The 20,893-nt window shown below is 57.6% G+C and overlaps 1 protein-coding gene across 4 annotated transcripts; it reads left to right on the top strand.

Annotated features, from left to right (window-relative positions):
* Window positions 1–106: 106 nt before the first annotated feature.
* On the top strand, window positions 107–17,713 carry COPE (COPI coat complex subunit epsilon). 4 transcript variants are annotated; one of them, XM_055237170.2, is made up of 11 exons: window positions 149–285; window positions 5,853–5,915; window positions 7,863–7,963; window positions 10,402–10,554; window positions 11,581–11,649; window positions 11,885–11,938; window positions 12,630–12,711; window positions 14,066–14,221; window positions 16,883–16,951; window positions 17,297–17,371; window positions 17,519–17,713. In XM_055237170.2, the coding sequence occupies exons 1-11, from the start codon at window positions 160–162 to the stop codon at window positions 17,564–17,566; spliced, it is 996 nt and encodes a 331-aa protein (XP_055093145.1). In that variant the 5' UTR covers window positions 149–159; the 3' UTR covers window positions 17,567–17,713. The 4 variants fall into 4 exon arrangements, with proteins under 4 accessions (XP_055093146.1, XP_055093145.1, XP_055093147.1 ...); XM_055237171.2 differs by lacking the exon at window positions 11,581–11,649 and having other exon boundaries at window positions 107–285; XM_055237172.2 differs by lacking the exons at window positions 10,402–10,554; window positions 11,581–11,649.
* Window positions 17,714–20,893: the final 3,180 nt, after the last annotated feature.

Raw genomic sequence — 20,893 nt, 5'->3', positions numbered from 1 at the left:
CGTCTTCCGCCCCCTTGCTTATTATTGTGGAGCTTCCCATTGGCTTACTTCGCCGCCACGCGGAAAAAGTAAACTACATTTCCCAGCGTGCCTGTGTAGGTGTCTTGCTTCCGGCCGACGTGTCTTTCAAGGAAGAGGAGCGGGTGAGAAGACAGCGACATGGCGCCTCCGGCCCCCGGCCCGGCCTCCGGCGGCTCCGGGGAGGTAGACGAGCTGTTCGACGTGAAGAACGCCTTCTACATCGGCAGCTACCAGCAGTGCATAAACGAGGCGCAGCGGGTGAAGGTGCGGCCGCGCAGGGGCGCGGGGACGCTGGGGGCGGAGGCGGAGGACGCTTCCTGATGGCCGCGAACCGCGTTCTGCGTCTAAAAACTTTCTCTTTTCTTCTCGCGTTTTTTGGGCACCTCTTCCACAGTTCAGTGAGAAGTAATCACTGTCCCATGACAGAATCCAGAGCAGTACCAGTTTACGGTACTGCTCACTCGTACAGCGTTCGCTCTACGCCCTTGAAGGCGTTTTGAGTAAGGGAGGTGTTTATGCCACTGTAGTGACACTAAGTGTATTTTGTTCAGCCATACCTTCAGTTTCCGTGAGATAGAGACTGTTGCTTATCCTCATTTTACGAATGAGAACCCTAAAGTTCAGAGAAGGACGTTTCCCTGCCCATCGAGCCTGGTTATTTCTCCCATAGCTTACCCATTCATACGTTCATTCTTCATTGAGCACTTTTATGGACAGGCACTGTATTCCGCTGGACTCAGAATGATAACACAGTTTCTCAGCGCAGTGGCTCAAACGCCTCTAATTCTGGCGCTTTGGGAGGCCGAGGCGGGCGGATCTCATGCGCCCAGGAGTTCGAGACCAGCTTGGGCAACGTGGAGAAACCATGGGTCTGCCAAAAATACAAAAATTAGCCGGGCGTGGTGGCGGGCACCTGTAATCTCAGCTACCGGGAGGCTGAGACAGGAGAATTGCTTCAACCCGGAGGCCGAGGTTGCAGTGAACCGAGATCGCGCCACTGCCCTCCAGCCTGGGTGACAAAAGTTGTAAGAATTAAAGAGGAAAGAAACACGAAAGGTGGCTTGCTAGTCAAGACAGGTTTATTTTAGAGAAAACAAACCTGAGAGGCGCCTTCTGGCCTAGCTGGGTCAGAGGCACACTCTTTTACAGACTGAGTTTTTAAGGATTCAGGGTCGGAGAGTTTATCAGAGGCTTGAACTGCTTCTGTGTCTCTTTGTTATGCTTATCTGGGAGGGAGATTTGTGTGTCTCTTCCCATACATCTATACATCTTTCTTTTTTCTTTTTCTTTTCTTTTTTTTTTTTTTTTTTTTTTTTTGAGATGGAGTCTCGCGCTGTCGCCAGGCTGGAGTGCAGTGGGGTGATCTTGGCTCACTGCAACCTCCGCCTCCCAGGTTCAAGCAATTCTCCTTTCTCAGCCTCCTGAGTAGCTGGGATTGCAGGTGCGCGCCACCATGGCCCAGCTAACTTTTGTATTTTTAGTAGAGACAGGGTTTCACCATGTTAGCCAGGATGGTCTCCATCTCTTGACCTTGTGATCTGCCCGCCTTGGCCTACCAAAGTGTTGGGATTACAGGTGTGAGCCACTGCGCCCAGCCTCCCATACATCTTTCTGCAGCTGCAGGCATACCCCCCTAGTCTGCTTTTAGCTTCCCTATTTTAGTGCACCTGAAGGGAAAGGAATGTGCTTATTAAGGCCCACTGTTTTACTGGGGCCCATTGTATGAGGGTGAAGTTTGGCAGTTACCCAAGAAACCTTTCTCCCCACTCTCTCTCTGCCCGAGCTGTCTTTCTGTGTTTTACTGTCTCCTCTTTCTGGCTGCTTGTAGTTGGAAGTGATTTCCTGGCCGGGCGCAGTGGTTCACACTTGTAATCCCAGCACTTTGGGAGGCTGAGGGGCGGATCACCTGAAGTCAGGAGTTCGAGACCAGCCCGACCAACTTGGTGAAACCCTGTCTCTACTAAAAAATACAAAAATTAGCCGGGTGTGGTGGCAGGCACCTTAATCCCAGCTACTTGGGAGGCAGAGGCAGGAGAATCGTTTGAACCTGGGAGGTGGAGGTTGCAGTGAGCCGAGATCGAGCCATTGCATTCGAGTGTAGGAGACAAGAGTGAGAATCGTCTCAAAAAAAAAAAAAAGAAATTTCCTTAAAATGCATGAGGCTAGAAAGGGAGCTGGAACTTAAAAAGTGGCAGTGTTTGTCTGAGATGATGGTGCTCTTGCTGTGTCAAAAGTGAGACCCTATCTCAAAAAAAAAAAAAAGAAAGAATGTGTCTAGTAGGCTTTCTTGTCTTCACCAGAACCCGCCACTGGAAAAAGAAAAAAAAAGAAGGCAGAGGGAGAGATTTGAGACACAGAGATGACGGAGGCAGAGATGGGAGTGATGTGGCTACAAGCTGAGGAATGTCACAGTCACCAAAAGCTGGGAGAGGCAGGGAAGCATCCTCCCCTAGAGCCTTTGAAAGGAGTGTGGCCCTGCTGACACCTTCCTTGATTTGGGACTTCTGGCCTCCAGGACTGTGACTGTGAAGGTATACTTTTTTTTTTTTTTTTTTGAGACAGAGTCTCATTCTGTGTCACTCAGGCTGGAGTGCAGTGGCACAATCTCAGCTCACTGCATCCTCCTCCTCTTGGGTTCAAGCGATTCTCCTGCCTCAGCCTCCTGAGTAGCTGGGATTACAGATGCCTGCCACCACACCCAGCTAATTTTTTTTTTTTTTTTTTTGAGATGTAGTCTTGCTCTGTTGCCCAGGCTGGAGTGTAGTGGCACGATCTCAGCTCACTACAACCTCTGCCTCCTGGGTTCAAGCGATTCTCCTGCCTCAGCCTCCCAAGTAGGTGGGATTACAGGCGTGCGCCACCACACCTGGCTAATTTTTGAGGAATACATTTTTTAAGCCATCTGGTCTGTGGTAGTTCATGACAGTGGCCTGAGCAACCTCAGTCCCACCTGAGATGGCCCCAGGGAGAGCACCTGGCATGTCTTTGCCCTTTACTGCCCCCAGCACTAGGCTACCATCATGACATTTCTGGGTTTCTGACGTTTGCCAGTTGCCCACAAGATGGCAGGCACCGCCCAGCTGTTGGGGTTGAAGCAGCTCATAGGCCTTGCCCAGTGTGGTCAGAACACTGGCTATAGGGACAGAAGGGAGGAGTTACTACCCCCAAGGTTTCCAGCTACAGGGCCCCCATCCTGTCATCCGCCTTCCCAAACAGTACGCTGATTCCTCAACCATGGCCACATCTTAAGCCACCTAGGGCCAGTGCGGGGGCCATCCTAGGGCCAGGTGTCCTTGGTGGACGTGGCCTCCTGGCTTTGCTGGTTTCTGGGCTCCCAGGTGATCCTAGTGAGGCCTTGGGGTTGAGGAGCAGTGCTCTCCCATCCCGGGGACACACATGCGTCCTGATGGGAGTCGAGGAAAGCCACAACAGTTCCAGAGCCTCACGTCAGGGTCACGGTCTGCACATTTGTTGTTGTTATGCTTCCTGGCACTCTTGTCTCTCCAGTGCACTCTGCAGCCTCTGAGCACTTCTGCACACACAGTCTCCTGGGCACCTGCAATTCACACAGGGGCAGCTGAGGCCACCCTGGTGCCCCCCGTGGCGCCCCACTGTGTCCTCACTTTGAAAGCCCAACAGCCAGCTTTTGTCTCTTTTCTTTTTCCCTAAAGATAGACACGGTCTCACTCTGTCACCCAGGCTGGAGTGGAGTGCAGTGCAGTGGCATGATCATAGTCCACTGTAGCCTCAACCTCCCAGGCTCAAGCGATCCTCCTTCATGAGCCTCCCAAGTTGCTGGGACTACAGGTGCACGCTACCACTCCCGGCTAATATTTAAAATTTTTTTATGGACACAGGGTCTCAGACCAGGCGCGGTGGCTCATGTCTGTAATCCCGGCACTTTGGGAGGCCGAGGCAGCTGGTTCACAAGGTCAGGAGTTCAAGACCAGCCTGGCCAATATGGTGAAACCCCGTCTCTATTAAAAATACATATGGTTCCAGCTAGTCGAGAGGCTGAGGCAGAAAAATCTCTTGAACCCAGGCGGCAGAGGTTGTAGTGAGCCGAGATCACACCACTGCACTCCAGCCTGGGTGACGGAGCAAGACTCCATCAAAAAAAAAAAAAAAGACTTTGCTTTTTGCTATGTTGCCTATGCTGGTCTCAAACTCCTGGGCTCAAGCAGTGCTCCTGCTTTGGCCTCCCAAAGCACTGGGATTACAGGTGTGAGCCACCACACCTGGCCTGTCTCTTTTTTAACTGAGGGTGGCATGCGGCCCTGGGCTAGTCACCTAACTGATGTCCACCTCAGAAGGTTGATTGAGAGTTACTTATGTATTTTTTATTGAGACGGAGTCTTGCTCTGTCGCCTAGGCTGGTGTGCAATGGTGTGATCTCAGCTCACTACAGCCTCCACCTCCCGGGTTCAAGTGATTCCCCTGCCTCAGCCTCCTGAGCAGCTGGGATTACAGGAGCCCGCCACCACACCTGGCTAGTTTTTGTATTTTTAAGTAGAGGTGGGGTTTCACCATGTTGGCCAGGCTGGTCTGGAACTCCTGACCTCTAATGATCCACCCGCCTCGGCCTCCCAAAGTGCTGGGATTACAGGCATGAGCTGCCATGCCCGGCCTATGATATGTTTCTTTGCATACTTGAGAAGGTACATCTTTCACCTGTCCATCCCATTTGCAGGGCTCGATTTCTGCAGCCTCCACCCTCCACGTGCCTTTGACATTCTTCTAGGAGTTATTTCGATGGCATCTTGTTCCAAATCACAGCCAGATACCCACTCTGGCCACCAGGGCCTGAGCAGAAGCTGCTGGGGTCTCTTGGCAATGGCAGCCTGAGTCAGGCTGGGGCCAGGTCTGCAGCGGCCTGGGATGAGGACACGTTTGACATCCACGCTCCTCCCTCAGGCTGGGGAGAAGGAAGAGATGTGGCTTGGAATCTGTGGTTCTCGGCTTCAGAGGACAGGGCAGAGTGACTCCCCCTGGTTTGGGCACCAGGTCCTTTGATCCTGTGCCTTGACAGCTGGCAGGCCCTCTTGCTGACAGCCTTCTCAGTCCCCTCCGTTTAGAGGTTGTTGGAGTGGCGATGCCGAGGTGGCTGGGCCCCTTCCCAACTGTACTTTCCTCTCAAAGCCCCTAGGGGCCTGAGTGAGCACCCTCAGGCTACAGGCTGAGCTGCACTGTGCCCACCTTCTGTGGGCACCCCGGGAAGTCAGCCAGCCTCCGGGGGCAGCATGCAAAGCTGTGTTCTGGAGGAGGGGCCCCAGCCTCCCTGCCTGGCCTGGGCTCAGGGGCAGCTTCCTTATCGTCCCAAAATGGATGTTGCCACAGGTCACCTCCCTCTTGCTCCTCAGTTCTGTGCAGTGGCTGGGCTGTGAGGGTGTGGCCCAAGTACAGAGCTGTTCCCAGGGTCTCCCCTGGCCAGGGCTGGACACAGATGTCACCAAACTGGGGCAGCCAAACTGAGCTCAAAATCTCTTGAGACAAAAGCAGAACAGAATCAAGCCACAGTGGCCGCATGTCCAGAAGTTAGAGGTATGGGCGCCACCCTGGCTTCTTAAGTGTGGCTGGAGCAGACACTGAACTTGGGAGCAAGCCTCCTTCCTAGGGTGGTGACAGCACGGGATGAGATCAGCACCCCCCATGTAAGGTACCCCTAGCAGAGGCCACTCGGGCTGTGGAGGATCAGGGCTGGGATTCAGACCTCCAACCCTGCCGGAGAAGCCGCGTGTCCCAGTGTACAGGGGCCTGTCTGTCATGCTCAACCCTGTGTGGGCTGCACTGGGCCTCCCACTGTGCATCCTGACCCACATTGGTTCCCACAGCTGTCAAGCCCAGAGAGAGACGTGGAGAGGGACGTCTTCCTGTATAGAGCGTACCTTGCGCAGGTGAGTGCGGGCCTTGGCCGGGGGCGAGAGTGATGAACAGAGTAGAGGGTGGGGCTGGGGACAGGAAGGCACCACAGAGTGGGTGGCAGGGACAGTAAACAAAGCAGGGACCCAGGCAAAGCAGGGACCCAGGCCTGCAGTGTCCAGTGACTGTGAACAGCCAGTGCAGGCAGCATGTGAAGGTGGCTGTGTCACGGAGGCCCGAGACTGCCAGGCCAGGGGGCCTGGGTCACAGCTTCTTGATTTTTTTTTTTTTTTTTTTTTTTTTTGAGACGAATTCTTGCTCTGTCATACTCGATCTTAGCTCACTGCAACCTCCACCTCCTGGGTTCAAATGATTCTCTTGCCTCAGCCTCCTGAGTAGCTGGGATTATAGGTGCGTGCCACCACGCCCGGCTAATTTTTATATTTTTAATAGACACGTGGTTTCACCACATTAGCCAGGGTGGTCTCGAACTCCTGACCTCGTGACTCACCTGCCTCAGCCTCCCAAAGTGCTGAGATTACAGGCGTGAGCCAACGCACCCAGCTGATTTTTTTTTTCTAAAATAATTGGTAGGAGCCAGGCACAGTGGCTCACACCTGTAATCCCAGCACTTTGGGAGGCTGAGGTGGGAGGATCACTTGAAGCCAGGAGTTCAAGACCAGCCTGGGCAACATAGTGAGACCTCCATCTCTACAAAAAAAATTAAAAAATAAGCCAGGCATGGTGGCATGTGCCTGGAGTCCCAGCTACTTGGGAGGCTGTGGCAGGAGGATCGGTTGAGCCCAGGAGGTCAAGACTACAGTGAGCCGTGGTCATGCCATTGCACTCCAGCTTGGACAACAGAGCAAGACCTTGTCTCTAAAAAAATAAGAATAGGGGCTGGGCCTGGTAGCTCACGCCTGTAATCCCAGCACCTCGGGAGGCTGAGGTGGGCGGATCACCTAAGGTCAGGAGTTCGAGACCAGCCTCAACATGGAGAAACCCTGTCTCTACTAAAAATACAGAATTAGCTGGGTGTGGTGGTGCATGCCTGTAATCCCAGCTACTCGGGAGGCTGAGGCATGAGAATTGCTTGAACCTGGGAGGCAGAGGTTTCGGTGAGCTGAGGTCATGCCATTGCACTCCAGCCTGGGCAACAAGAGCGAAACTCCATCTCAAAAAAAAAAGGCCAGGCGTAGTGACTTACGCCTGTAATCCCAGCTTGTTGGGATTACTTTGGGAGGCCGAGGCAGGTGGATCACAAGGTCAGGAGATCGAGACCATCCTGGCTAACACAGTGAAACCCCGTCTCTACTAAAAATACAAAAAAATTAGCCGGGCGTGGTGGCGGGCGCCTGTAGTCCCAGCTACTCAGGAGGCTGAAGCAGGAGTATGGCGTGAACCCGGGAGGCGGAGCTTGCAGTGAGCCGAGATTGCGCCACTACACTCCAGCCTGGGTGACAGAGCGAGACTCCGTCTCAAAAAAAAAAAAAAAAAAAGAATGGGGAACCACCTAGGAGGGAACACAGTGAGGGATGGGCCCCCGGCTGCAGATGTGACAGTGGTATCAGTCTGGGCATCCTCGGAGGGCCAGTAGGTGGGCAGGGCTGGCTGGGGGCATGTCCTGCTTTATAGAAGCGCATGTCACAACCCCCATAACTGTTGCTGCCCTGCCCCCAGGTGACACGCCCTTCACCTCACCACCAGAGGTGGACAGCTGCCAGGGGATAGGCAGTAACCTGCCAGGGTCCCCAGCTCAAGGCATGGGCAGTGTGGCCCTGCAGATGAGGGCACACCTGGCTGCTCATGACAGGTGACGCCACACCGACCTCCACAGTGTACTGCCGTGGGGGTGGCCCTTGGTGGGCTGAGGGGTCCCTGGTGGGGCAGGGGCTTCCTGTCTGGGGCTCTCCCTGCCAAGCTGAAGACGTAGAAATCCTCTGGGGCAGATGGGTGCAGCTGACGCCTTGTCCCTACTGCAGAGGAAGTTCGGCGTGGTCCTGGACGAGATCAAGCCCTCCTCGGTCCCTGAGCTCCAGGCCGTGCGCATGTTCGCTGACTACCTCGCCCACGAGAGCCGGAGGTGAGGCCCCGGAGAATGGGTTGGCCTGGGCCGTGGGGCCTTCTCCAAGGCCTGTTGGTTATGAACCTGGGTGGGCGGGGGCATGGCGTGCAGCACACAGCATCCCTCAGATTAGGCGCCTCTCCCCTCTGCTCCCCTGCTGCTTTGTGCCTCAGTTTCCCTCACTTGCACAGCTGTGGGGGGCTGGTGATGGATCCTGCTTCAAAGGGGAGGGTCAGAGACAGTGCTGTGTGGGCACACGCCCTCATGGACCACAAGGCACTCTCTGAACCTAGAACTGAAAATATCAATTACTGAGCAGCCCTCTGCACCACCCAGAGCCCCAAGATAGCCCAGGGCGCAGAAGGGGCAGGGCCCTCCCATCAGTTTTCTTATTTATTTATTTATTTAGAGACGGAGTCTCACTCTGTCACCAGGCTGGAGTGCAGTGGTGCGATCTCAGCTCACTGCCACCTCCGCCTCCTGGGTTCAAGTGATTCTTGTGCCTCAGCCTCCTGAGTAGCTAGGACTACAGCCGCGTGCCACCACGCCCAGCTAATTTTTGTATTTTAGCAGAGACTGGATTTCACCATGTTGCCCAGGGTGGTCTCGAACTCCTGAGCTTAGGCCGTCTGCCCACCTCAGCCTCCCAAATCCTATCAGTTTTCTAGTCCCAGCTAGTCCAGGACTGCAACCTACCAGTGTCTCCCCTGGAGTGGAGTGGGAGGGTGGGTGAGGCCACGCCTGTCCTGCCCCTGAGCCACAGGCCAGCGTTGCTCAAACGCCCATGGGTGGCAGCCAAGGGGAAAGGGGGCTGGGCTGTGGGGACCCAGGAACCTTGCCCCCTCCTGCTGTGGGGTCGGAGTGAGGGTCTGACACGGGGAGACTCTGCTGTGATCCTGCTCTTCCTTGGCCCACGGAGGCAGTGCCCCAACTACCGCCTCCCTTCACTCAAACCTGGGGTTCCTGGGAGCTAACTCCTGGGCAGAGGCAGCATGGTGGGGTGAATGGTGTCCCCCAAAAGGTGCGTCCATATCCTATCCCACATGCTATCATTTGGAAAAAGGGTCTTTGCCGATCAAATTAAGAGATAAGGAGATGAAGACATGCTGGATTTAGGGTGGGCCCCAAAGCCAAGGACTTGTGTCCTTTTAAGAGATAAAAGGAGGGCTGGGCGCAGTGGCTCATACTTGTAATCCCAGCACTTTGAGAGGCCGAGGTGGGCAGATCACCTGAGGTCAGGAGTTTTCAAGACCAGCCTGGCCAACGTGGTGAAACCCCATTTCTACTAAAAATACAGAATTAACAGGATATGGTGTCTGTGATTCCAGCTACTTGGGAGGCTGAGGCAGGAGAATCGCTTGAACCCGGGAGGCAGAGGTTGCGGTGAGCTGAGATTGCGCCATTGCGCTCCAGCTTAGGCAACAAGAGCGAAACTCCGTCTCAAAAAAAAAAAAAAAAAAAAAAAGGAGCTCCTTGCTCCTCCCCTGCGTGATCCCTGTACCATGGTCCCTCAGCATGGGGACAGACTGAGACCTGAAGCCACTTGTCCTGTACCATGGTCCCTCAGCATGGGGACAGACTGAGACCTGAAGCCACTTGTCTTGTAACGTGGTCCCTCAGCATGGGGAACAGACTGAGACCTGAAGCCACTTGTCCGCTGGGCCTGGCACTGTGGCAAGCCCTCAGGAGCCTGGTTGGTATCAGACATGCCATGCCCTCAGTGACAACTCAGACACAGGCCCTGGGCAGACAGCCCCCAGACGCACGTGGATGCTTATGCGGTCACAGAGCCACGTTTGAACCCAGAAGAACACCAGCTTCGGTCTAGGGTGGCCCCCTCACCTGCCTTCTCTTTTTAGCTGCTCAGTAGCCATGGGGAATGGAGGGTCTGGGTCCAGTTAGGGACACGGAGGCATGGGTGACCTGTGCCCTTGGAGCCGAGCTGGTCCTCAGCCTCGCCTGGGCTCAAGCCTGGCCCTGGCCCGTAACACACTGGCCATCTTCAGGGTGCAGCCAGCACACTGGGCTCTCAGGGACTGAGGGCAGCCGCCCTGGCAGTGGGGGTGCCCCAGGGCTCCCATCCTTCTGCACGGCTCCTCAGCACCCAGGCTGACCTCCTGCTAGAAGACGTGGCCTTGAAGCCCAGCTGGGCCCACCAGCCTCCTCAGGAAGGTGGGTGAGGTTGGTGTGAGACTGGCGGTGCCTCCTTACGTCCTCTTGGAGCACTCCACCCCACATCTCCCGGCCTTGGGTCCTTGCCTGGCCCAACATGAGAGGTGCTTCATAGGAACGGAGGGAGGACGTGTTGGAACAGCTCGATGCTCGGCCTGCTGCTGCTCTGCACCCCCAGGGCCTGGCTCACCCTCTCTGGACCTGTCTGCTCCCAAGGAAGGGGACCCTCTGAGGTCCCACAGAGGCCACCCCAGCTATGGGTCTTGAGCATCTGTGTCTTGCAGGGACAGCATCGTGGCCGAGCTGGACCGAGAGATGAGCAGGAGCGTGGACGTGACCAACACCACCTTCCTGCTCATGGCCGCCTCCATCTATCTCCACGACCAGAACCCAGATGCCGCCCTGCGTGCGCTGCACCAGGGGGACAGCCTGGAGTGGTGAGTGGCCGCCCTGCTCTGGGGACAGCCCAGGGAGGCAAATGTCCCCTGCCACATCTCCAGGCTGCGCACGGCCTCACTGGCTGTCGTCATGGGAGCAGAGAATGAGGTGGTGCTGAAATGAGGCCCTGGCCTGCTGTCCAGGCTCCAGCTCCCCTGCCCAGTGTGGGAGGCACTCCCATCTGCACACCAGGCTGCGGATCCAAGGACACGGTGCCCAGGCTGCAAACCCTCTGTTCCCAAGGGCAGAGCAGAAAGCAGCTTTGTCTCTGCTCGGTTTCTGTGTCCCCACCCCCCACGAAGCCTTCTGTGTCTCAGCCCTGGGCCCAGTCTCAGGCCTCCCCAGGTCCCCCACACCAGCCCTCCTCCAGAGCCCTCTGGGGTTGGGGTGCTGAAGCCCTGCAAGGTTGGTGCCCCCCTCCACCCTAGGATGTGACTCCGGGCCATGTCCAGGGCACTGGTCACAGAAAGTGTGTCAGTTCTTCCCCGTGAGCTGTCCCTGCAGTGCCTGCCTTCCACTGTGAGTTGCAAGCTGGGCATTTCATGGTCGCTGTGGATCTGCTCCCATCCCACCTCCATCCACAGAGGGCTTAGAATTGCAGGGTGCAGCCAGGCATGGTGACATGCACCTATGTTTCCAGCTACTTGGGAGGCGGAAGCAGGAATATCCCTTGAGCCTGGGAGGTGGAGGCTGCAGTGAGCCATGATGGTGCCACTGCACTCCAGCCTGGGTGGCAGAGCCAGACCCTGTCTCACATACAAAAAAGAAAATAAATGGGGATGTCACGCTGTCGGCGAGCCAGCAGACTCGGTGCTAGTCCAGGTGCTGGCTCCTGTTGGCGGGAAAACAAGAACAAGAGGCCTCACGAGTAATTCGTGGTCACAGCCACCTGGGGCCGAGAGGGATGAGGGAACGAGGGGACCTGCAGAGAGTGGGTGGCCCCAGGGCTCTGCTGCAGGTGCAGGTGCAGGGGCGGGTGCGTGGCCCTCCTCTAGGGCCTTGTTCCTGAGCGTCGACGCTTCCAGGGTGTTGAGTCCGGGCAGGGCCCTCCATCTGCAAGCACAGCCCATGGAGGCTGCTTCTCCAGATGGGCAGTGAGTGGGCCGGGGCCTGGAACCCCATCCTCGGTACCCCCCAGAGCTCCTGGGCCCGAGGAAGCTGAGCGGTGAAATGTGGGAGTGAGGGTGTCCCCCTCTGCTGGGCGGGGCTGGTGGTCCTAAGCACAGGACTTAGGAACATCCCAGACACACAGTGAGCCCTGGGTGTGGAGCGGCCATGCAATGTGTCTGTGGCCACCCGCTGACCGCCCCCCCCCGCCCTGTCCTGCAGCACAGCCATGACAGTGCAGATCCTGCTGAAGCTGGACCGCCTGGACCTCGCCCGGTGAGCCCTCCTACCCCTCTCCACCCGCACTGAGCCACGGCCCAGAGCGTCTGTGGTGCTGTCATTACTCTTGTCTTCCCTTTCCATGAGGGTGGCTTGCCGTCACTCAGCCCTTCCCTGCAGTATGTTGCCAGGGAGGAGGGCCATGGCTCTCTGTGCCTCAGTTTCTCTCTGTGCAGTGGGTGGCAGGGCCTCTCCCACGGGGTGAGGGTGGGCTTCATGGAGGGAGAGTGGAGGTTGTGCCCGGAGCAACATGTTACTTGGCCAGCTTGTAACTGTGCCATGGGGCTGGCGGGGCCTGCACGTGGCATCACCAGGTCGGAGGCCGTGGCTGGGGGTCCAGGACTCCCCTACTGCCGCTTCCAAAGCCCTTGCCTCAGAATTGTTCACACTGTAGTTCCGTCGCCCTTCCCTGCGTTCCATCCTCCGTGGAGTGAGCCTCTCCCGAGCCCTACCTTGTGGTAGCCACCCCGGGGGGCCATAGCTGGCGCCAGTCCCACCTTCCCAGGGCCTGCACGTGGTTGGACGGGCAGGGTGGCTCAGGCACTTAGTCGTGGGGTATGAGCATGCAGTGGAGCACAAAGCGGGGGCCATCCCCAGGCTCTGGTGGGCCCCAAGTGGGAACAGGGCAGGGATGGCCAGGCCAGGGCCCTCGGCCACTCATCCCCTCCGTCATCTGTCCCTGCCCCAGGAAGGAGCTGAAGAGAATGCAGGACCTGGACGAGGACGCCACCCTCACCCAGCTCGCCACTGCCTGGGTCAGCCTGGCCACGGTGAGCCCTGGGCCATGAGGCGGGCGGGCATTGCAGGCACCTGGCTGAGCAAGGTCTGTGGGCACCCCCACCTGTGCCTAGGCTGCTGGCCACTCCAGTGGGGCTCCAGGATCAGGCCATGGCCCCCTGCCAGCCTGGCACAACTCAGCCTTGACTCCATTGTGGGCTTCTCACAGCCAAGCGACTTGGCCAGAGCCAGAGCAAAGAGATGGTGGGGGCGGGGACAGGGGTTCCTGAGCCTGAGGCGCATGGGGTACTCCAGGGTCTGGGTTGGCCTGGCAGGCCCTCCTCCCCTCAGGGCTTCCTGGGGTTTTCTGTGACTCAGCTTTGCTCTCCAGGGTCCTGGTCGCCAGCCAGGGACGGGGTTCAGTGTTCCCATAGCAGCGGTGGAGATGTCCTCGGCTCCCAGGCTTGGGCACCTCCGCCTGGCAACAGCCCCTCTCCTGGTTTCTGGGACTTGGCCCCTTTCTGAGCCACTCTTTTGTGTGGGCCTGTTAAAATGTGCTTCCTGGCTGGGTGCAGTGGCTCACCCCTGTAATCCCAGCACTTTGGGAGGCCGAGGCGGGTGGATTATGTGAGGTTGAGGGTTTGAGACCAGACTGACCAACATGGAGAAACCCCGTCTTTACTAAAAATACAAAATTAGCTGGGCTTGGTGGCATGCACCTGTAAACCCAGCTACTCGGGAGGCTGAGGCAGGAGAATCGCTTGAACCTGGGAGGTGGAAGTTGTGGTGAGCCAAGATCGCCGCCATTGCACTCCAGCCTGAGCATCAAGAGCAAAACTCTGGGAAAGAAAAAAAAAAATGTGCTCCCCGTTCCTGCCCACCACGGGGCTGAAGCCTCACCCAGATGGACTTCCAATGACCCCTCTAGTGTGGTAGGACAGGCCCCGGCAGCCCTCTCGGGTAGTTTAAGCTGTTTTCACAGCCCGCCTTGGCCTCAGGCTCCCCCTGCGAGTGTCCCACTGTTCTGAGCAAGCAGACAGGTCAGGGCTGCTGGTCACAGAGCTGACTCCTTCTCCTCTAATGTGCCCAGTGACCCAGTGGTCCCCACTCAGACGCTGGCCCAGCCACCTGTGCACTGAGGCCCTGGAAGCCCCAGATTCCAACTCTATGTACTCAGCACTCTGGGAGTCGTGTGGGAGGTGGGGCAGGAGGCGGCTGTGAGTCTTTAGGCCCCATCAGCAGAGTGCAAGTTACGGGCAGTCCCCATGGTGGAATGGCTGTGCCTTGAAGCGGGCACACCAGATTCATCTCTGTGCAGTGCTGGAGTCCCCCCGCTAGGGGAGGGGGCCGACGGGGGAAGGGCCGGGCAGCAGGGGCACAGGCGATGATGTGGGAGCCTCCCTGCAGGGCGGTGAGAAGCTGCAGGATGCCTACTACATCCTCCAGGAGATGGCTGACAAGTGCTCACCCACCCTGCTGCTGCTCAATGGGCAGGCGGCCTGCCACATGGCCCAGGGCCGCTGGGAAGCCGCCGAGGGCCTGCTGCAGGAGGCGCTAGACAAGGTAGGCACTAGCCTGTCCCAGAGTGGGGACGGAGGGAAGGCCAGGCGGCCAGAGGGCGGGGTCGGGACGGATAGAAACAAGTGTAGCAGAGACCCCCTGGGTGTGCGTGTGGTCCCACAGGGCTTCTAAGGCCCAGTCAGCAGCGAGATCCACAAAGCAGGGATCTCACCTGCAAAGAAATCCAGATTCCAGCCTCACAGAAATGGAGCATCTGGGCAGCCTGGGCCTCAGTGGTCTAAGCCATCCTTGTCACCTCAGCTGCCTGGCCCGGGGTCTGCACATGGGACCCCTCACCTGAGTACATACTCAGTATTAGAGAGACACTCCCAGTCCTTATTTAGGGGAGAGCGTGCTGTGGACAGGAGCTCTTCGTTGAGAGAGCGCTGCCTGCCCAGGGTGGCTGCAGTCGTCTCCTGCCTGATGTCTGCAGTCTTTCTTTCTTTCTTTCTTTTTTTTGAGATGGAGTCTCACTCTGTCACCCAGGCTGGAGTGCAGTGGTGTGATCTCAGCTCACTGCAACCTCCGTCTCCTGGGTTCAAGTGATTCTTTTTCCTCAGCCTCCCAAGTAGTTGGGATTACAGGCGCCTGCCACCACGCCTGACTAATTTTTGTATTTTTAGTAGAGACGGGGTTTCGCCATGTTGGTCAGGCTGGTCTCAAACTCCTGATCTCAGGTGATCCACCCACCTCCGAAAGTGCTGGGATTATAGGCATGAGCCACCACACCTGGCCATCTGCAGTCTTTATGAAGAGTTTACATTATGTTAAATTAAAAATATATATATATTTTGTAAAGACGGGGTTCTTGCTGTGTTGCCCAGGTTGGTCTCGAACTCTTGGCCTCAAGTGGTCGTCCCACCTCAGCCTCCCAAAGCATTAAGATTATAGGTGTGAGCCACCATGCTTGGTGGAATTCTTTTTTTTTTTTTTTTGGAGATGGAGTCTTGCTCTGTCGCCCAGGCTGGAGTGCAGTGGTGTGATGTCGGCTCACTGCAAGCTCTGCCTCCCGGGTTCATGCCATTCTCCTGCCTCAGCCTCCTGAGGAGCTGGAATTACAGGCACCCACCACCACGCCCAGCTAATTTTTTGTATTTTTAGTACAGACGGGATTTTGCCGTGTTAGCCAGGATGGTCTTGATTTCCTGACCTCATGATCTGCCCACCTCAGCCTCCCAAAGTACTGGGATTACAGGCGTGAGCCACTGTGCCTGGCCTGGATTATTATTTTTATAATCAGAAAGGACATCAAAGCTTTTTCCATTTTGGAGAAACGAATTTTGGGGGGTTTTTTGTTTGTTTTTTGAAACAGGGTATGCCACCATGCATGGCCAATTTTTGTATTTTTTGTTAGAAATGGGGTCTCACTGTGTTGTCCAGGTTAGTCTTGAACTCCTGGGCTCAAGCAATTCTCACCTTCCTCAGCTTTCTAAAGTGCTGGGATGATAGATGTGCACCACTGTGCCCAGTTGAGAAACAGTTTTAATCTACTGACAAACACTGGTGAAGCCCTCCTCCCTGTCTGACTTTCCAGGGGCTGAGTTATCATCAGAAAGTTGTTTGCAGAGCGGGGCAGGCCAAGGGGTATCAGGCTGGCCCCATCATAGGCTGGGTACTGCTCCTCCTGAGCAGGGTCCATCTTTAGCTCTGAGCAGTCAGGGCTGGTCAGGAACTCCCAGCCTAATGCGCAATCTCAGGCTGTGTGTCCCTTGCTGCCCCAGGGGCGAGACTGGCGCCCTCCTCCACCACCCTGCCCCTCTCTGCCACCTGAGAACACTTGGATGCGTGTTCTGTGTTCATGGCCGCATCCTCTGGGGGCTTTTGTTACACCTCTCAGGTGACACGTTCCATGACTCACCAGTTAGATGACTCCCTTCTGTCCTTGTCTCCTGAAACACCACCTGGGGCTGGCTGGCCATGCCTCTTGGCCCTGGTGGCCTCCCTGTGGCTGTGGTCACCCTTCCTTCTTGCTGGGTTTTGGGAGGCACTCAGGTCCCCCCAATTCCCTTTGGAGCCACCTCATGGGTGCTCCTGTGAGCATAAGCTGGTGTCCCCCTTCATGGTGGAGACTGAGGCTCAGAAAAGTCCAGTCTCCAAAAAGGTGCCCTGCCATGGGCCGCCGTGGGCAGGTCTGGGTCCGGGCGCGTCCTGGTTGGTGTGTCTGTGCTCCAAGCAGACACCAGGGCTCTGGCTGGGTCTCCTGGCCTAGATGTCTCCTAGGGTCCTGTGTGCTGGGAGCCTGAGTGAGTGGCTCAGGCGAGGTCCCCTGCCGAGGTTTCCTTCAAGGCTCCTTGGGAGCCGGTGCAGGGGTGGCAGGTCCGCCCATGGCCTCGGGGTTCATTGTGTAGCAGGAGTTGAGGCCATCTGGGTCTGGGCCCCATGGCTTTGAGATGTGTGGAAGAAATACAACCTTCCCAAGTCTCTATAAATGAGGAGTCACGCCCCAGCTGGACCACAGATGGGGAAACTGAGGCTCAGCGAGGCGGCTGGCCCCTTGGCACCGTATCATCTGAGATCTCCACCTTGCAGAGCGGTGGGCAGTGTCAGTCCCACCCTACCTCTGAGGAGGTGACCTTGTGTGGTGCTGCCTGAGGTGGGGGTGACGGGCAGGCATGGGGGCTGGAGTGGCTGACCCTGCCTGCCCGTGTCTGCCTGTGTCTCCAGGATAGTGGCTACCCGGAGACGCTGGTTAACCTCATCGTCCTGTCCCAGCACCTGGGCAAGCCCCCCGAGGTAAGCGGCCCCCAGGGCTCCAGGCCAACCCTAATGTCCAGACCCTAGGACCCCAGCCTGGGGTCCCAACCCATTCTCACCTGAGGCCCTGCCCAACCTGCTCCCCTGAACACCACGATACATTCCCCACCATGTACGGAGGCCAGCTCCATGCCAGCGCTTCTCCAGGGGCAGGCCCGTCCCTCCACCCCGACCTGAAGGTTCTCCAAGATCAGCCTAGTCCCAAGGCAGGGTGAGGAGCCCCCTGGGGTACTGTGGCTCTCACCCCCATCCACCCGTCCTGCAGGTCAGAGCCACCGTGGGGTCCCTGTGTTCGGCTCACCTGCCTCCCTGCCTCCCCTGCAGGTGACAAACCGGTACCTGTCCCAGCTGAAGGACGCCCACAGGTCCCATCCCTTCATCAAGGAGTACCAGGCCAAGGTGAGCGGCGGGGGTGGCCTGTCCCTGAGAGCCAGGCGGGGGGCGCCTGGAGCTCAGCCTGGGCTCACATGTGCCCTCTCTCTCTCTCCCTCCACCTGTCTCCCCACACCCCGCCCTCACCCTGTGTCGCCATGTGTCTTGCTAAAGGAGAACGACTTTGACAGGCTGGTGCTACAGTACACTCCCAGCGCCTGAGGCTGGCCCAGAGCTGTCAGGACCACGAAGCCAGGACAGAGGCCAGGAGCCCTGCAGCCCTCCCCACCTGGCATCCACCCCGCATCCCCTCTGGGGGCAGGAGCCCGCCCCCAGCACCCCCATCTGTTAATAAATATCTCAACTCCAGGGTGTTCCATCTGATGTGCTCTGGCCACTTTGCTGGGGGCGTGTGGGAGCTGACGCTCAGGGAGAGTCTTGGGGCACTGACGTCTAGGGCTGTTCCTGGAGACCGGGGTCTGTGACGAGCAGCAGCTGTGCAGACCCCCACCCCGCCCCTCACACAGCCACAACCTGCTCCTGCCAGGCCAGAGGCAGCACAACCCTGTTCCCATGCTTCACCCTGGCCCCTAGAGGCCACTGAGCAGCCCTGGTTGGCATCGGGGGAAACTGAGGCACAGAGAAGTCATGCCGCTATCATGAGGGGCACCAAGATTCAAAATGAGAACCCCAAGTGGCCTGGAGGAAGTGGGGGCCAGGGCAGGAAAAACTCAGGCCTCAGCTCAGCAAAGCCCAAGGGGCCCTGCGGGGTTAGTGTTAACCCCAGGTGCTGCTTCTGCCGCCCCGCAAACCCTCCTCCAAGGCAGAGTCCTGCTGTGGCCGGGGTCCTGGGGCCAAGCACCCAGCCGCGATGAAAGGTGGCTGCACCATAGGGAGGGAGGTGGGTGGGTGGCAGCGGGGCTGGCCGGAGCCTCCCAGATGAGGTCACCATTGAGCTGTGCCCACCCGAACAACAAAAAGGAGTTGCCAGGCTAGGTTCTAGGGGGACAGGCACCCCGGCAGTGGGCATGACTGGTGCAGAGGTCCCTCAGTGGCACAGGGCTGTGAGGTCAAGGGGTGCTGGATGGGGATGCGTGCCCCTTGACCTCTGAGCCTGGCCTGGGCTTATGTCCCAGGGAAAAGATAAGATGCTGGGTTTCCCCAAGCCCCACCCAGGCCTATTCATTTGAAAGCAGACCCTGTCTCTGGTTGCCAGGGCAGGACAGCAAGTGCCCCCCACCCCCAGCCTGGTAGGGGAGGGAAGTGGCAAAAGAGGACTCCCTGGGCAGGGACATTAGGAGGGGTCCAGGCCGAGCTTCCTGGAGGGAGGAAACCTTGGGGTGGGTGGGGGGACACCGGCCTCAAGACTGACCTCCACCCAGCCTTGGGTGCCTGGTCCCCAGCTGCCAGTAGAGCCGCCTTCCATTCCTGCCCTGCACCCACCCGTTGGCAGCCTCCTGGCTGGACCCGCCAAAAAGAAATTCGAGGCTGAGCTGGGGCCAGTGGGTGGGCGGGTGGCGCCTCTCCCATGACCGATGGGCGCCATGGTGACCAGATAGTGCTGGCCGAGAGGTTGGAGGGAGGTGGCTAGGACTGTCCACGGCTGCCCCACAGGCCTTGCTGTACCTTCGAGAGCATATCCCCCTCATCCCCCTCTGCTTGCCAGGCAGGTTGTGGCGTTAGTCACATCTCTGGCCTCTGGCTGGACCTGAACTATTGGCCAGGCCAGGCCTTGTGCCCCGCCCCTACACTAGGCCCCTAGTCCATATAGAGTCCACGTTCAAGAATAAAGAGTGGGGCCAGGCACGGTGGCTCGTGCCTGTAATCCCAGCACTTTGGGAGGCCAAGGCGGGCAGATCACTTGAGGTCAGGAGTTTGAGACCAGCCCGGCCAATATGGTGAAACCCTGTCTCTACTGAAAATACAAAAATTAGCTGGATGTGGGAGCAGGCGCCTGTAATCCCAGCTACTCGGGAGACTGAGGCAGGAGAATCCCTTGAACCTGGGAGGCGGAGGTTGCAGTCAGCTGAGATTGCGCCATTGCACTCCAGTCTGTGCAACAGAGCGAGACTCCAACTCAAAAAAAAAAAAAAAAAAAATGAGCTGTATGTATGTAGGGGCCGATGGTGGCAAGTGCCAAGCAGACATGAAGACATGAGGGGTGTGTGGGACTTCAGAGTCGGGGGCAGCCTGAGCAGGTGGCAGAAGAGCCATGCAGGTACCTAGGGGAACAGCATTTCAGGAGAGGGGGACAGCTAGTGCAAAGGCCCTGAGGCAGGACAGAGCTTGGCATGTTGGAAGAATAGCAGGAAAGCCCACAGGTGGGGGGAAACGGCGCTGTGAGGGCGGCCAGTGAGGACTTGGGCTTTCCCTGAGTGGGACGGGAGCTATGGAGGGCTGCAAGCAGAGGAGGAACAGGCCAACAGTGTCGCAGCCACCTTCTCGCCTCTGTGGGGTGAGGAGGAAGCCAGGATACCAGACAGAACCCCAGACGGTAGTGGTGGTGGTGGTGAGGGGCAAGGCTGTGCAGATGCAGAGAAGTGGCCAGATGCAGGGCCCCTGGATGTGTTGTGGGGGATGCGTGTGGGGCAAGGGGAAGGTGTGTTCACCTGTGCCCCTGAAGGTCAGGTGCAGGTGTGTGGGAGCCAGCGTGGCTGCTGCAGGACTCATCCCTGCATTCTGCACCTTGAAGGCCAGGTGTGGGGACATCCTGGGGGCTAGGATGGGGGAGGGTGCAGCAGTGCCTGGGGAGATGGCGGTCCTAACAGAGGTGACCAGTGTCTTCCTTGATGGCCTTCAGTGGCTTTGGGCACAGGGCCTTGGGCCTTGTCAATGAACAGTGCATTGGAAAGTCACTTATGGTGGTCCCAATGATGTCACAGTCGATCCAGATTGGGAGTCCCTCCCACGTTGGCACCCACTCCTGCAGCCTCTCTGCAACTCCTGTATTAACCTGATGTTGGGGAGCCCCCCCGGGTTCCCCAGGGTCACAGAGAGCAGCAAGTGACCCTCAGAGAACCCCCTAATCTCAGCAGCCCCCATCACACCTTTGTCCCAGTAGCCCGCTCTGCAGACCTGCAGAAGAAGATGCCTGGGAAGTGCTCAGGGTCCCCACGTCCAGGCTGGAACCCCATTGCCAAGCTCCTGGTGTAGGGCAGAGAGCTGCGTCTCCACTAGGTGCGCCTCCCAACGCCCTGGCGTGGGCCGTGTCCTTTTGAAGAATGAGAATGTTTCGGGCCGGGCGCGGTGGCTCACGCTTGTAATCCCAGCACTTTGGGAGGCCGAGGCGGGCGGATCACGAGGTCAGGAGATCGAGACCACGGTGAAACCCCGTCTCTACTAAAAATACAAAAAAAAAATTAGCCGGGCGTGGTGGCGGGCGCCTGTAGTCCCAGCTACTCGGAGAGGCTGAGGCAGGAGAATGGCGTGAACCCGGGAGGCGGAGCTTGCAGTGAGCCGAGATCGCGCCACTGCACTCCAGCCTGGGCGACAGAGCGAGACTCCGTCTCAAAAAAAAAAAAAAAAAAAAAGAAGAATGAGAATGTTTCA

The sequence above is a fragment of the Symphalangus syndactylus genome, chromosome 13, assembly GCF_028878055.3.
Source record: "Symphalangus syndactylus isolate Jambi chromosome 13, NHGRI_mSymSyn1-v2.1_pri, whole genome shotgun sequence".
Lineage (NCBI taxonomy): Eukaryota > Metazoa > Chordata > Mammalia > Primates > Hylobatidae > Symphalangus > Symphalangus syndactylus.
The sequence above is the reverse complement of the archived record's forward strand: the minus strand, read 5'-3'. Positions and strand labels throughout refer to the sequence as shown.

Bases quoted from the DNA above. Each gene is read 5' to 3' on its own strand.
- COPE (XM_055237170.2), top strand. From the start codon at position 160: ATGGCGCCTCCGGCCCCCGGCCCGGCCTCCGGCGGCTCCGGGGAGGTA. The intron at 7,964-10,401 runs GTGAGGCCCCGG...TGTGTCTTGCAG, and splicing joins CTCGCCCACGAGAGCCGGAG to GGACAGCATCGTGGCCGAGC. The intron at 14,222-16,882 runs GTAGGCACTAGC...CTGTGTCTCCAG, and splicing joins TGCAGGAGGCGCTAGACAAG to GATAGTGGCTACCCGGAGAC.